General features: G+C 43.4%; 1 protein-coding gene across 9 annotated transcripts in view; it reads right to left on the minus strand.

Annotated features, from left to right (window-relative positions):
* Nucleotides 1-15,302, minus strand: part of LOC309706314 (band 4.1-like protein 1) — a 102,134-nt gene that overhangs the window by 16,622 nt on the left and 70,210 nt on the right. The window contains exons 13-20 of one of the 9 annotated variants that reach the window (XM_082532696.1): nucleotides 14,966-15,001; nucleotides 14,387-14,431; nucleotides 12,869-13,018; nucleotides 11,634-11,720; nucleotides 8,571-9,974; nucleotides 6,685-6,735; nucleotides 5,740-6,096; nucleotides 5,184-5,312 (exon numbers count right to left, since the gene is read on the minus strand). In XM_082532696.1, the coding sequence (XP_082388822.1) occupies nucleotides 5,184-5,312; nucleotides 5,740-6,096; nucleotides 6,685-6,735; nucleotides 8,571-9,974; nucleotides 11,634-11,720; nucleotides 12,869-13,018; nucleotides 14,387-14,431; nucleotides 14,966-15,001 (2,259 nt within the window). Of the gene's footprint in view, nucleotides 1-5,183; nucleotides 5,313-5,739; nucleotides 6,100-6,684; nucleotides 6,736-8,570; nucleotides 9,975-11,633; nucleotides 11,721-12,868; nucleotides 13,019-14,386; nucleotides 14,432-14,965; nucleotides 15,002-15,302 lie in introns of all 9 variants that reach the window. The other 8 variants (XM_082532695.1, XM_082532697.1, XM_082532698.1 and 5 more) reach the window with 8 other exon arrangements.

Consider the following 15,302-nt stretch of genomic DNA (forward strand, 5'->3'; position numbering starts at 1 on the left):
ATAGCTTTATATCCAAAGTTTTGCATTTGACTGATTTGTTTTTATTCCTTTAAAATTGTTTTTGTGTGTCATTCATTTCCATTATTGTTCTGCTTTAAAGAGGCTGCTGGTGTATTTTCATAACTATACGTGATGAATTGTTTGTGAAAGCAAAATAAATTGTCCTACAGTGTGGGTGCTTTGCAGACAGCTGGAACGGAGCAGCTGCTGAGCCTTTGTGCTTTTGTTTAGAACCCAAGCTCAACAGACAAAGCATGTCTCCCTCTGCTGGCTGTGCAGTGTCACTGCTGAGGATCTGTGTCTGCCCACGAATGACGTCAGTTTGCCTGAGAAGCATACATGCACACTCTGTACTGTGGCTTTCTCTGACATCTTTGAAAATGTAACTCAACGCTGATGTGGCACTTCAAAGGCACCCTCTCTACATCATCGCCTGAGTTCATCCACACTATTAGCTGAATGGCTAAAGAGCCCAGCGATGATTACATTTTAATAAGGCTCCTGTGGGACAGCCAGCCGGCACTCAAATCTCTGCCTCTGGAGATGAATGGGATTCGCACCTGCTTTCATCATCCTCATTAATACACTGTCAATACTTTAATCACTTCATAATGATGCTATTATTCCATCCGTGTCTGGGGAATATGGCCATCATGTCACTGCAGCTCAAAGAAGACGCTTTTTCCTCTAATCAAGCTCTGTACAAATAAGAAATTCTTAATCGCGAGTCACTTTGATGGCGACTGTTGGAACTGATCCTCATTTCCTCTTTCTGCCAGTCCCGTAGCCCTAATTCTTTAGCACTCACCAGTGGCGTCGTTAGGCCTATTTTAGGGGTGCTGAAGCCTCCCTAAAATATTCTTAAGCCCCCCTAAATAATTTGGTGGGTTTTTTTTTTTTTTTTTTTTTAACTTATTCGATTTTTTTTTTTACAGAACTTGCAGACAAATTCAATATAAAGATGCAGGAATATGAGTTTAAAGAAATAATAATATAAACCTGTCGCTATTCACACAAATATGATCATAACTCGGTTGGTCCCTTTCGCTTTACATTGTTAAGGTAGCGTCAGTGCTTCGTTATCCAATCCCTTCCAGTTGTTCACAGGGGACATCCACATGACTGAAACTCCAGTCCTCGTTTTCACTGCTACTTTACACTCCGCTCGTATACACCTGCAGAAACACTAGCGTGCATGTGGCAAACGGCAAGAAATCATGGATATACGCAAGTTTTTCAAGAAAGTAAGTCTTCATCACTGGCTGGTAGTAACAATTAGTTAGCTCCAGCTAACAGCAGAGAGTCCCATGTAAATAATGAACCAGGTGCTCCCCATTTTGTAAATAAAAACCTGGCTAGCGCACTAAGTTAAATTGTTAGCATAATGTTAATTTCTGTCACTCGTTTTAGCTCTGAAAAATCCAGCTGAGCTCATTCAGGTATGGTTATCATCAGTGGAAATAATAATAATCACTCCATCCCCATTAACCTGTAGGAGTCAGGGCAGAGGAGCACAGAGAGGCAGAGGGGAGAGACGTCTGCTGGAGAGGTGAGTCAAAGGATGGAGTCATTTGTGATGGAGACAGTCTGATTAGAATTTTATGGGACTCAATATGGATATGAAATATGAAACATTTCAGTCACGGTACAACATATAAGACCTGTTTAACTTGAGCTTTTATTTAGGAGAGTCAAGGTTAGAAAGTGGAGAGAGCAAAGAGAGAGATATGTATATAAGTCAAATTAGCCTGACTCACATATTTTTGAGGGTTCTATTTTAATATTACTTCAATTCAAGTAATTTAGTAATATTTTTCAGGGCTTTAAATTGCAACCATTTTAATCACATGCGTGCTCAAAATATAATGTTTGTAACTTCAAAATATTTGGGAGCAACAAATTACTGTGGAGCGGGAGCAGAAGTCATGATATTAGCAATTTACATTACAATTCAGTATGTTTTAATGTATCTTGAAGGGTGAGGCAGAAGGAGTGGCTGAGGGAGAAAAAGGTCAACAGGCAAGTTCAAGTCAGAGAGAGCAAGGAGAGATAGAGGAGCTGCAGCAAATAGATCGAGAGGCAGAGGAAGATCAAGTTATTACAGAGAGAGGAGAGCAAACAGGCCAAGAGAGGGAAAATGGTGAAGCAGCTGCAGCAACTCATTCTACTACAGGGTTTGATTTAGGTGACAAAGACACAGGGCCCAGACAGATGAAGCTGAAGAGCTATCCACATGATACTTTTGGTACACAGAAGCGAGCATTTAACCACAGCTGGTTTGAAAAGCACAACTGGTTAGAATATTCAGTCAACCAGAATGCAGCTTTCTGCTTCCCATGTAGAGTGTTTGGCAAAAACATCAAACATGATAGTTTGGTCAGTAACGGTTGCAAGAACTGGAAGAAAGCTTTAGTCATCTTTGGCAAGCATGAGATGGCACAAACACATAAGGACAGTGTTGTTACATGGAAAAGCTACCAGGGAACTAGCAAACAGGGAAACGTTGCACAGATGATAGCAACTGCAAATGTGAGTGAGATAGTCGAAAGAAGAGAGTATCTCAGACGAATTGTTGCAGTCACCTCTATGTTAGGGAGACAGGGACTCCCTTTTCGTGGTCATGATGAAGGTGAAGACAGCCCAAACAGAGGGAATTTTCTTGCGTGCATGGAGCTTTTGAAGGAGTTTGATCCTTTTCTTCAAAAACATAATCCCCCATCAAATGCACAGTATATCTCACCAACATCCCAGAATGACATGATTGACTGTTGTGCCCAGGAAGTTACTAGTGTCATTGTATCTGAAATGACAAAGTCTAAAGTCTATTCCATCATGGTGGATGAGGCAAGGGATAAAAAGGCAGAGCAGTTAGCTGTTTGTGTCAGGTACGTGTCAGAGGGGGCAGTGAAGGAGCGTTTCCTTGCACTTGCAGAGATAAAATCATTTGATGCCCAGTCCATTGCAAATGAGATTCAGCAGCAGATCCAAAACTATGGTCTTGCAGAGCTTAAGTGTGTAGCACAAACATATGATGGTGCAGCCGTTATGAGTGGCTCCACTGGAGGTGTACAAGCACATTTTAGAAGGCTCCATCCTGAGGCTATCTATGTGCATTGTTATGCTCATCAACTCAACCTGGTTTTGTGCAATACTTGCAAGGCTGTCCCAGAGGCTGTGGAGCTTTTCAGCTTGTTGGAGTGTGTGTATTCTTTCTTCAGCACCTCCCTAGTCAATCATCATAAGTTCATGGAGACTCAGGCAAAGCTTGGATTGACAAAAACTGAGCTTGTGCAACTTTCAAACACTCGCTGGGCATGTCAGTTGCGATCAATCAGTGCAGTTCTTGAGACATTGCCTGCCATTTTGGAGTGCCTATCTGCAATTGGATCCCCCATAGCTGTTGGTCTCAGAGCAAAGCTCTACAAGTTCTCAGCAGTCTATGCACTACTGATGTTTCAGTCGATTCTGTCTGTAACCGAAGGACTCCACAAATTCCTGCAGAAAGAGACTTTAGACCTGGCAGAAGCTTTTATCTGCAAACAAGCTGTGTGTGACACACTTAAGGGCAAACACTCAGATGCATTTGCTACAGAGCTGTATGAGAAAACCAAGGCCCTGTGTAACACCCACAGTATCCCTGAACCAGGTGCCAAGACAAGGCACAAACAGAGGAAAATGGAGGATTTTGTCCTGGAGGCAACTGTGGGTTCACGCACTGAATTGAACAACTCAGACACATTGAAAAGAGAGTTACTTTTCCCTTGTGTGGATCGGATGGTTGGCGAGCTTGATCAAAGATTTTGCAGTGTAGATGCAGGGCTGCTAAAAGGCGTCCAGGCATGCAGTCCTAAATCTGAGAACTTCTTGAGTGAACCACACTTGAATGAACTACAGACTTGACCTGAAAAAAGAGGAGGTTCTGGTGGCCAGAAACTTTCTTACCCGGAAAACAGAGGCTGGATGTCCACCCAAAAATATGTTGTCTGTGTACAACCTCCTTGATTCAGACATGTTTCCCTCTCTGAAGGCAACCATCCAAGTTGCCCTAACAGTGCCTGTCAGCAGCTGCTCGTGCGAACGGTCCTTTAGTGCACTGCGTCGGCTGCACTCCTGGCTGCGTCAAACAATGGGTCAGAAAAGACTTCACAGTCTTGCAGTCATGTCTATTGAAAAAGACACGCTTCAGCATCTGAGTCACAACAGAGTGATTGACCGATTTGCCACTCTTAAAAACAGACGTCATTCTTTGATGCTTCCACCCACCAAGTAACTGGTGATTGCAGCCAGAAAAATGTACTTTTTTATTTTCAGTTTTTTTCTTGTTATTGATGCAGCAAACACATTTCCTCTGTTTTTTTGTTGTACTGTATTATAAAGCAGACTGAAATAAAACAATAGATCTATTGGTGGCCTAGGATGTTTAATCTGTCCAAAAAAGTAGGAAAACAATTTCTCAGTCTTTGTTTTCTGTTTGTGAAATTTTGTGCTCATTCACTACGTTCGTTCATGTCGTGTGCATCTCTTGGGGGCTAAGCCCCCCCTGTCCTTAAAACCTAGTGACACCCCTGGCACTCACCTATAAGTATTTAAAGTACTCATCATATTCAACCCAACATTTCCTAAAGAAGTTAAAAAAAAGTAAATACTTTGTCAATTTGGGAAAACAGATCTTCATCTTGTTGATGAGTTAGAGGAATAGATAGCAAGCCAAGCTCAGTCTAGAGCTTTCAGGCACATCCAAAGCCCAGTATCTAACATGTTGTAAGTTAAAGCTGTGCAAATAAATACGTGTAAAGCCAACAGCACCTTCCATGCTGAGTGGCATGGAGGTTCTTGTAAAAAAAACAAACAAACCTAAAATTGTACATTTTAAAGCAAAGATTAATTTTTACACTTTAGAGGTACAGGTCGGTGGATTATGCTGCTTTGTACACAGTCAGGACTAGGGATGGGTATCGAACACCGGTTCTTGTTGAGAACCGGTTCCCACTGTTTCAATTCCTTGGAATTGTTTGTCATTTTTGCAAACGATTCCCTTATCGATTCCAGTCGCCCCGAATGACGTCACCACGTTGCGGAGCGTCATTTACCTGGCAGGAAACATGGCGGCTCAAACGCTCACACGCACACACCTCACACAGACTATAGTGCTGTTGTTTCTACTGCTTTTGCGTTCGGTTTACCTGTGAAGAGACATTAACGACACTGGCGTGGGCTTCCGATCCATTTGTGTGCGTCTCCGTCTTGCTGTCAGCTCTTTTCAGCTTGTGGGCCACGCTCACCGTGTTGGGGTCTTTCTTTGCCACGGGAGGCTGCATCAAACACAAACAGTACAATACAGTCAAAGAGCAGCAAGCGATTTGCTCACAGCAAGTCGCCTGAAGACTTCAGACCCATTCTTGTAAGCAGCATATTAAACAAAAGAAAGCAACCGAGCGATGTTAACTTATAGGAACAAACTGTGAAATGCATTTTTATTAGTCTGGATGACAACGTGCAAGAGGTGCAATAAATTCAAAGAAACACCAACAAAAATAAAATGGGTGAATTACAATTAATACATAAGAATGAGTAGAACAAAAACTGAACACAATAAGGAATCAACAAAATTTAAGGAACACATCATGGTCCAAAAATAAATAAAAAATACAGCAGGGGGCTACTGAAGTCCAGCCAGGCAGGGTGAAGCCAGTGGGTGATGATGGCGATGAATACGTATAAATGCGTTCATCTGTCTACCTCATGATGCATTCCCTCCTCAGGAAGCCTCTCCTCTATGGGAGACTTGTCCCGGGAGCCCATTAGACGGGCAGAGTAGAACCTGGAGGTCTCCTCAAAGTCCTCCCGGCCCACCTCTGGCTGTCGCTCCCTCTCTCCCAGTTCGGGCACACCCTTAGAAAAGTCCTCGAGGCCCGAGTGGAGGTCAGTGATGACAGTGAAGTCGACCTCGGCCTCCAGGCTGGACGTGGAGCTGACCGTCATGCTGGAACACTTGCGTTCGATGCCCAGGTGGGTTTCCTTCATGCATGCCACGGTGTCTCGTTCCTGCTCCTCCTCCGAGGCTATGCTCGGCTGAGGCCTCCTCTCCCCAAACTCCTTCTGGTGCAGGTACAGACACAGGATCAAAACTCTGGCATCGCACAGCTACAGTGTTTTGAATGGAGATGGCAAGAAATGGGAATCATCGATGTTATAGAAGCAACTTGCTACTCAAGCTAGCCATTATCCATTAGTTTGCAAAGTCCTGTTGAAGACCCTGAGAGGAAAGTTTTTTGCCACTGCATCCTTGACGTTTTGAGAGTGAATGTGATGAGGGCTGGACCTAACTCCAAAAAAAACCAACCCGGCTTCAGACATAGTGGTGTGCATATTCCATCTAGCTCCAACTACCTAGCTACCTAATAAACTAGCTACAATATGTTTCCTTAAACAGCTAGCTTACTAACATTAGCAATGCAACAGCTAGTCTTCTGCTAATATAAACACATGACTTTTCTTGTATCCAAAGCTCTGACAATCCACTTACAGACTCACTCTTGTTTTGGTAAAAGTAGCAACTTGAACGTCACATACATTGATAACAGGTAGTAAAAGCTGCAGTCAGCTACGAGACATGCATCGAGGGAGGAAAAGAGAAAAATGGACAGAGGATATGAAGGGTGGGTTCAAATACAAATGAATAACCTTGAAGTCAGCAAATGGCTCTTCATATATAGCAGGAGTAGAGACAGGCTCCTGCAGAGGGAAGCAGAGGAAAGAGCAGAGAGAGGATCTCAGGGTTAGCACAAGCTGGAATGGAGTGTGGACTGACTGACACAGCAGTGATTGACTGGGGTCTGAAGATATGAGCCCAGTGGGGTTCTGTGCACAAAATATTGCAGCGTAAACCTAAACTGGGATCCTGAAGGGTCCAAATGTAAATACAAAACACAAACACACTAGTAAGTTTGTGCTATTAACTCAAACCCAAGTTTAGGTGAGAAATTCAGCCAGACCCAATTCAAGCCCGCTGGTTCTGACCAGTCAGATCCAGTCAGGTTCAGAATGGATACCAGCACAAATTTCAAGGACTGCTCTACAGTGACAAAAGCAAACAGCAGTAGAAGTTTAGAGGACAGAAAAGCAACCACGATATCTACAGCCATTTGTTGTAGTTAGCAGAGGCAGGGCAAGAAAATCATGCACTTTGTATAACGAGCAGGTTTCTGGTAGTAAGAGCAGCCACTCATCCACTAACTGAGAAAGTGTTGCAATGGTTCACCGTGAATTTAAACACAAATACAGTCAAATGATGTTGTTACATTTCTGATTAAATTTTTTTTTTTTAAAAAGGTGCCGTGATGCATTTCAAAACCTGTCAAAATGACTGGGAGAGTGGGTCCACGTGTTTGGAGGAGCACCTTAATATTTTCCCAGCCCCCCCCCCCCCCCCCCCCCTCTCCCACTTCAATCAGATCTTAATGTGATTGTCACTCGCCAGTGAGGTCTGTTCGCACACTGAGAGCTACGCAACACCTCTCTCCTCATGCCTGTTTAATCCAATATATGCAAGAGCTTGACTCAGATGAAAAGGTGGGGAATGATGAAAGCTGTCATGTCTATTCACTCCAAATTCCTTTCATTCCGGTGCCAAACACGTGCAAGCTCCCAATGATACCAACAGTGAAATGAAAGCAGCAAATCTGACTGTGTCAGGCACTGAGCTGTGGTGTCTGTTTGCTTGCTGCCTGCTGGGCTTTCACAGTTGGAGGAACTGGTGTGTTTAGAACACCGCTGGGCTTTCAATCCAGGTGAGGGTAAATGGAAATAATGCAACGCATGATTTCTGATTTATTACCACCCATGTGACGGATCCAGCGACAGTTTGTAAATTCTGAGTAGTTTTTTTTAAGGGTTATCAGTTTGATGTGGTTCCTCAATCTTTTGCGCACAAACCAATTCTATACTCCATTTATCTCTAATTTTGGAAGATATTAGCTCTCTAACAAAGTAATGGATGACAGTACACCCCCACCCTCTCCTTTCACAAATGAGTGATTTAATTTCTAACGTTCATATGCAATAAATCGCTTATTTTGTATTTCCAGCTTGGAAATGACATGGAGATGAGGATAAATCATCGGAGCGGCGGTAATATGTGAGTCTGCCGCCCTCTGACAGAGAACAATGTGAGCTGGGAGGAAATTTCAGGTTCAGCAGCTGAAAAAGATGAACCAAAACACCGAAACATGACTTTTTTTTTTTGCGTGTGTGTGTGTGTTTAAACTTTCACAGCCAGTGTTGAGCTGTACAGATTTGCCAGACAGTGTGGTGCATGTCAAAAGGCAATGGGAGGGGGGGATAAACTGGACTGCCTTATGGGAAAATGTCCACACTTTTTGACTGCCACAAGACAGAGCAGAGGTACGGCTCCGCCTGCTCTTCATGCAGGCACGAACAAGGCAAGATGGATGAGTGTTTCAAGTCATTGAAAACGTAGAAAAAAGAATAATGGCGTGCTCATGCTGAAGTCTGTCTGAAGCTCATGCTTTGTTTCCAATGACTGAATAGCAGATGCCAAGAGGAGTTACCGAGTGTCTCTTTTTGGCCGCGTCCAGGCTCGGCTCCCTGCTGGCGTTTCTGCTGTTCCGGAGTATTAGCACGGACTCTCTCGCCTTCTGTGTTTTCACCGGCGGCGCTGGAGGGGCCATTTTGGGAAGCCCCGAAACCTTTGAGCTGAACGACTGGCTCTCCGCGAACACTCTACCACACTGAAAGCTATCGTCTGGATGCTCGATTTTAGCAACGCCCTCCAGATCTGACGCGAACGCTGGATGAAAGTTGGAACCGTCGGTCCAGCTGAGGTCTGAGGATCCCTCCGGAGAGCCAACCGACCACCGGTATTCTCTTCTGATCCCCCGTCTTGGATCGTCCTGTCCCGTATGGTCCCTTTCGTCCTTGGACGTGACGCTCTTCGAACGCTCCGGCTTGAGAGGAACAATCCTGGTTATTTCCGACTGGTAGCTGCTGCCTGACAGTCGGTGGAGAGACGTCCTCTGACCTCTGTCGCCCAAGAAACCCTCAACATCCTCTCCTCCAGAGCTACTGACCTTCCGTTCATGTGTCCTGACCTGTCGTAGTTTAACCTCTGCTAACTCTTTGTTGTCAATGAAGCCTTTCCCTCGCATCTTCAGCACACACTCTCCTTTAGACCCTGAGAATGAGCTATCATGCTCTATTTTTCCAGGTCCATTCACTGAGCCTAAATCGACATCTGCTGTCCCAACAAGGCTCACTTTTTTCTTTACCTGCTCTGCTCCTTGGGTGGAGACCTCCCTGCTTTCTCCAACTAATTTACCCTCTTGTTTGCCGTCTTTATAGACCCTGACCAGCTGATCCTTTTCTAAACCCTGATCATCTTTCATCGTTGCGACTGGGGGCGATTCGCAATGATTTCCTCTCTTCGGTGCTGTTTCTGAGTTGTTGTCTGAGTCCGAGCCCTCGTTTTCGTCTTCGGTGGAATCGCTTCCTCCTTTCCTGTAGACGAGCTCTGTGGGCATTCCCAGGTTTAAGCTCTGGGGTCTCCTCTTTTTCCTCGGTTTAGAAGCCGTGCGCTCCTTCATGTGCCGCAAGCCCGGGGCTGCATCGCTGTTCGCCTCAGGGTCTGAGGCTCGAGCTGGTTTGCTTTGAGATTTGTCTTGAAACGAGTCGGCATTCTCGGATAATTGGATCACAAAACGTCGAGGCTCAGAGCATACATCTGCCTCTCTGGACGATTTTGTTGATGGAAACTCATCAATATGGCTTTTCATTTCTTTTCTGTCATACCCTGCTACCTCCTTATGCATCATCTTGCTAACGTCTATCTCTTTTTCCAGACCCTTTTTCTCCCATGAGGAATCAGGTGTGAGAGATTTGTTCTTTTCTTCAGCCTTCCAGTCATGGTCTTGTTGATAAGGTTCTTGTTTTTCAATCAATACCCACTCCTCAGAGCCCTACATGTTGGTATAGATTAAACACAGTTAGACAAGCACAGCTACTGCAAACAATCAAATCTAGACAAGGACTTCAATCCAAGAAAAGGGCCCAAAATGTACATATTGGAGTTATAGTGAACATTGGTATTACCTATTCAATATGCATTTCTTTAAAACGGTAAACAAATCACCACCCGAGTACCATGGGCAGACCTTTGTGCTGAATCGGGTCAGCCGGTCTTGACATTTATTTAACCCAAAAACAGTCATTGAAATTGCGCTGAGTTTAATTTGATTTAGTCTAAATTTAGTCCAAAATGGATCTCCCATTGGGATCACATGTAACCCTGATAGACTCACATCAGACACTGCAGAAACCTGTTGAAAAGATGTAAAGTAATAACAATAATATTCATTTAAAAAGACAAACTTATCAGATGTTGCTACAAATTGTCTTTCAGACTGTTGAAAAGCCTCATCTTTTGATATACTCCCACTAAATCTACAAAACATCACATTTATTAGCTGAATAAACGAGTTTAGTCGTTTTTTTTTATGTTTAACAACTAATTCTGGGCCAATTTAGACTTTTTTCAAAGGAGTAAAAAAATGGCTGACTGAGGGACTTTGGAGGAATTTAACATAAACAAGGCCGTTTTTAGAAGTGTGGCAATAATTAAAAATAAAACTTTATGAAACACAAAACTCTAGTGAGTGTAGCATAAAACACCCACACCATAGCTTGGATACAATAACTTCTAAAGGCTCAGTGCCTTTGCTAAGTCTAAGTCAGACTAGGATAGTTGAATAGGGCAAACAAAGTATCCTCACTGCTTTATATTGCCAGTGAGTCATTACAGACTCTAACAACTCACCATGATAGCATTAGTACAAAATATAAGCCCTTCTTTCCTTTTTGAGTGCCACTAGTCAGAGCAGGTGTTGCTGATTGTTACCAGGGCAACATCAGTAAGAGGCTCGAGTCCGACAGGGGGTCGTTTTTTGTGGCTGTAAATGACTCGGTATTTATTTTTCTGAAACAGTCAAACTTACAATAGACTAACTGTGAGTAAAATGAAGACACATCTAACTCTACAGACTAGTCTAATGTTTCTTTGTGGACTGCTCCTCAGTCCTGCTCTGTGTTTTAGGGCACAATGTTTAGGCGCTATTACAGTCCAGACAGTATAAAGGATAGATGTAGCAACCGTGATGTTGGTTGGCAAAGTCCAGTTAGGAAGACTCAAGATGAGCTTTTCCACCATTGCCATCTTGACAAAAATGGGGCAGAGCTGACTGAGAAACCGCACGCTCGTTGCCTGTTGACTTGAGATTGACAGCTCGTTATGCAATGAGCATGCGGTCTCATACTACAGGTACTTTTTTTATTTCTAAAGGACCGCAAGTCTTTCTGCAGCTACAACTATCATAATCCAGCAGCCTTCAGATAGAATCCAGCTTTAAGGTGCTCCTGCTTTGGCTTTATGCATATCAATTGTAACAGACATTATTATTGAAACAAATTTTTTTGTCATACGTCATAGCAAAGTCATCTTTTCAGCAAGTTTTTGCTGGGTGGGGAAAGACAGCAGTACATAATAGGAATTGCACTGCACCATGCCAATGCTACAAACAGTAAACTGCTTAGTGAAAGAGAAAGAGTGAGAGATGTGCAACCTCGGGTGAAGTCACCAGAGTCTTCTGGACGAAACCCTCAACAGACAGGCTGTTAACAGGTTCCTTTCCCATTGCCCGGCCCACCGACTGACCGAGACGAGGCAGAAAAGAGGGTTTAAAAGAGAGAAGGAAGAACAGCCATTAGAGCAATTCTGTGAGACACAACTTCAAGCAAAAGGCAGAAAGAATCAGTGTTAACAGGATACAAGCGAGTTGTTCTAGCAGAAACTTTTTAATGAACTTCAAACTAAAATCATGCAGCTCCATGTACCTGACAGCCACCAAATCCACATAAGCAAATCTGGAGGCATTTGCAATGCAAAAAGATTTTTTTTTTTATTCTGCAACAACATCAAAGAGCTGAGTTTCACTAAATCTCTTGGAAACAGTAAAGAGCAGCAAGACTTTCCCAGCTTTCGAATGTCACTCAAACAGAAACAACCCCGACCTCTGGAATGAAGCACACAGCAGATTACATTTTCTGCCACAGACAACATTTGACATTCTGTGGTTATAATCTGATTGTGGCAGACAGCAGATGAGAGATTGTCTGAAGGCAACTTAGGCACCAGCAAACACTATCCTATCTGAAGAGGCCAATCTCATCTTTAAAAGCCCTATTACCACAATACCATGAAAGCTTGAGAGATTTTGTGATCTAGCATAAAGAAAACGATCTAACTGTTAGGCAATCAGGGGAGAAAAAAACGACTGATGATTAGTTCTCGAGTGCCTCGCATTGAGAAAATCTCAAAAACATCTCGGATCTAATCTCTTCAAGATGTTTCCTTGTGTGCTACTTGTCAGTCATCTTCAAGCACCTCGGAGATATTTAGAGAATTATCCTGGTATTCCAGAGAAAAGGTAGAAAGCAATTCATTACACGGCTGTCCTAAAATAAACAGGGGATTCGTATGTTTGTTTCCGACTGCCATGATATTGGAGACACCTGTTTGAAATGCCTGCAGGGAAAACAGAATCTATCTTCAACAATCACGCTCAATCACTATGTTTCTTTAAATCATATGACCGTGCAGTATCTCTTTAGGCTAATGAAGCAGTTAAAAACCTGCATAACGAGCACGAGAGCGAGAAGTGGAAAGAGGACACTGGCACACGGGAATATCGATGGCCTTTAATGGAATGTCAAGTTTTAGAGGTCGCTAGATTTGAGATATTGGCCATAATGGACCTGAAAGCCCTCCACAGCTCCCCTACCCTCATCCCCCACTCACAGCCTTCTTCTCTGGTGTGCTGGTTGGGGAGGTCGCTGACAGACGCTTCTCGCGGTTCATCAGCTTGCTGTTGGGCTCCCTCAAGGCTCTCTTTAGCTCATTGATGCTGGCCTGGTGCTTCAGCAAGACGTCCTGCGACTTATCCAGAAACTAGAGAAGAGCAGAAGATAACAGTCCATCAGTCTGTCATGAACACCTGAGACTTGTATGGCATGTATGGGAACGTTGTGAGGTAATACTTCATGTACACAGGGAGAGGAGGCCACTTAAACTGCTCGCATTTATGCCAGTTAGAGATTCCGCTAACATTTTGGTCCTTTGTGCTGGTGTTCACTGACATTTAAGATGCTTATTGAAGCTACAGCATGGCTTCAATAAGTTACGACAGAATTAGCTTTCAAAACACGAATGAGCACAACAATCAAGGCACGCACTGCAAAGAGGATGCAAGACAAAATGAATATGAATAATCAATTAATGCCGTTCGCTAATCAAAACTCAGAAAGCTCTCTTTTTGGAAGATTGGACAACAGCTACAGGAAACAAAACAAAACCCATATTCCTTCACCTGCATAAACAGTATTCTGCAGTTCACCTGAAGAAACGGCTGTTCAGAACAGGAACTTATACTGTTTCTAGTGCAACATCCCCTCTTTGAGCTTTTCAGTTCCACTAACAGTATAACAGGTAAATATTTATCTGATAAATGCCCCCTACAGATATAACTGCACCAATCATAACATTATAAACTGTGACAGGTGAAGTGGATAACACTTATTATCTTTTAATCCTGTCACCTGTTAATGGGTGGGATATTTTAGGGAGCAAATTAGCATTTTATCCTCAAAGTTGGTGCTTTAGAAGCAAGAAAAACAGGCAAGGGTCAGGATCTGAGCAAGTTTGATGACGTTTAAACTGTGATGGATACACCACTGCGTGAGAGGATGTCTAAACGCAGCTATAGTAGGGTGTTCCTGGCCTACAGAGCTCAGTATCTATCAAAAGTGATGGTGAAACAACAAAGGCGATGGGCGGCTAAGGCTCATCGATGCACGTGGGGTCAAAGGCTGTCAACAGACGAGCTACTATAGCTCATACTGCTGAAAAAGTTCATGCTGGTTCTGATAGGTGTCAGAATACAGCAGCATTTTACAATATGAAGTGTTGTTGATGTTTTCAGTGGATGTTACTGTGCTTAAAGTAGAGCTTTGAATGAAGGACTTGTAATACAACCTAAAAATGGAGAACTTGTACCAGCACATTCACTTAAGTCGAGCATCTGAGTGCTTTTCCCAGAGAAGAATGCACCGATGCTGCATTACAGGCACTTAAGGACGGGGAGAAGCTCACGTCTATCTCTGAAAGCAGTGCTAGAGATTTGTTGCTGGATGTTTCAAATACCTTTTAAAATATATAAATAAATCAAATATAAACTGACTGAAAAGATGCGGGCAAACCTCAGTCTATTAAAGGCACACACGACAAGAAGCACAAGAGCCAAAATCCAAGAACCTGTACCTCCTGTTTGTGCCGAGGAGTAGTCTCCTGGTCCAACTGAGAGAGCTGAGTTGGTTGCAGGACAATGGGCGAGCAAGAGAGGGGGTCAAAGGTGAAGAGTGCGGGGCAAGAGAGTGCAGGAACAAGGTCAGATGCAGACACAAGGCGGTAAGCCGGTGAGAGGACAAGCAGGCAGACAGAAAGCAAAGATTTAGCTATCAGATACACGTATCATGCTGAGACAGATTCTGAAATGAGAAAATAAAGCCATCCCAGTAAATTTTGAACATTTAATAAAACTATAAGCATTACAGCCATATCTAAATCTTAAGTGAACCTTTACACCTAATTCTGACCATCAGTGTCTTTCAAATGTTTGCTGGGATGCCAAAGGCCACTACAGCCTTTGGATCACTTGTTAATGTGGTGCAATGCAGTATAGCTTTTTTTTGTTTGTCAGTGATGACAGCCACAGGTACAGAGACAAAACCCAGTGGGAGATATGCAGAGAGGGCGAGGAACAATTAACAGACACAGTATTTATAATAAAGACAGCATACAGACAGACAGACAGAGACCAAATCACCAGACACCAAATACCTCCTGTTTACTGTCAATTGGTGACCCGGCCTCCTCCTTCTCGCCAGCAGGAGTTTAAAAATAGAAAAAGCATGTTAGTAAACAGAGGCACGGCTCGGGTCTGCATTTGTCAGCATAATGAGAAAGGGTTAAAAACTGTAAAGCCGTTAGCAGGATTTATGAGCAGTGCAGAGTAAGCATGTAAGCCTGAGTGAAAGGAGAAGAGTTAGTGAATGCTAAATCCAGCAAAGCTGCCACAGCGTTATGCCCCTGCTGGATAAACCTCAGCTGGACTGAGACGCTTGCACTGCACCTCTTTACATCATCGCCTCCCTGCACTTAAGCCAGAGTTGTGGGC

This window comes from Aulonocara stuartgranti (genome assembly GCF_965226115.1).
Source record: "Aulonocara stuartgranti genome assembly, chromosome: 5".
In the NCBI taxonomy this organism is placed as follows: domain Eukaryota; kingdom Metazoa; phylum Chordata; class Actinopteri; order Cichliformes; family Cichlidae; genus Aulonocara; species Aulonocara stuartgranti.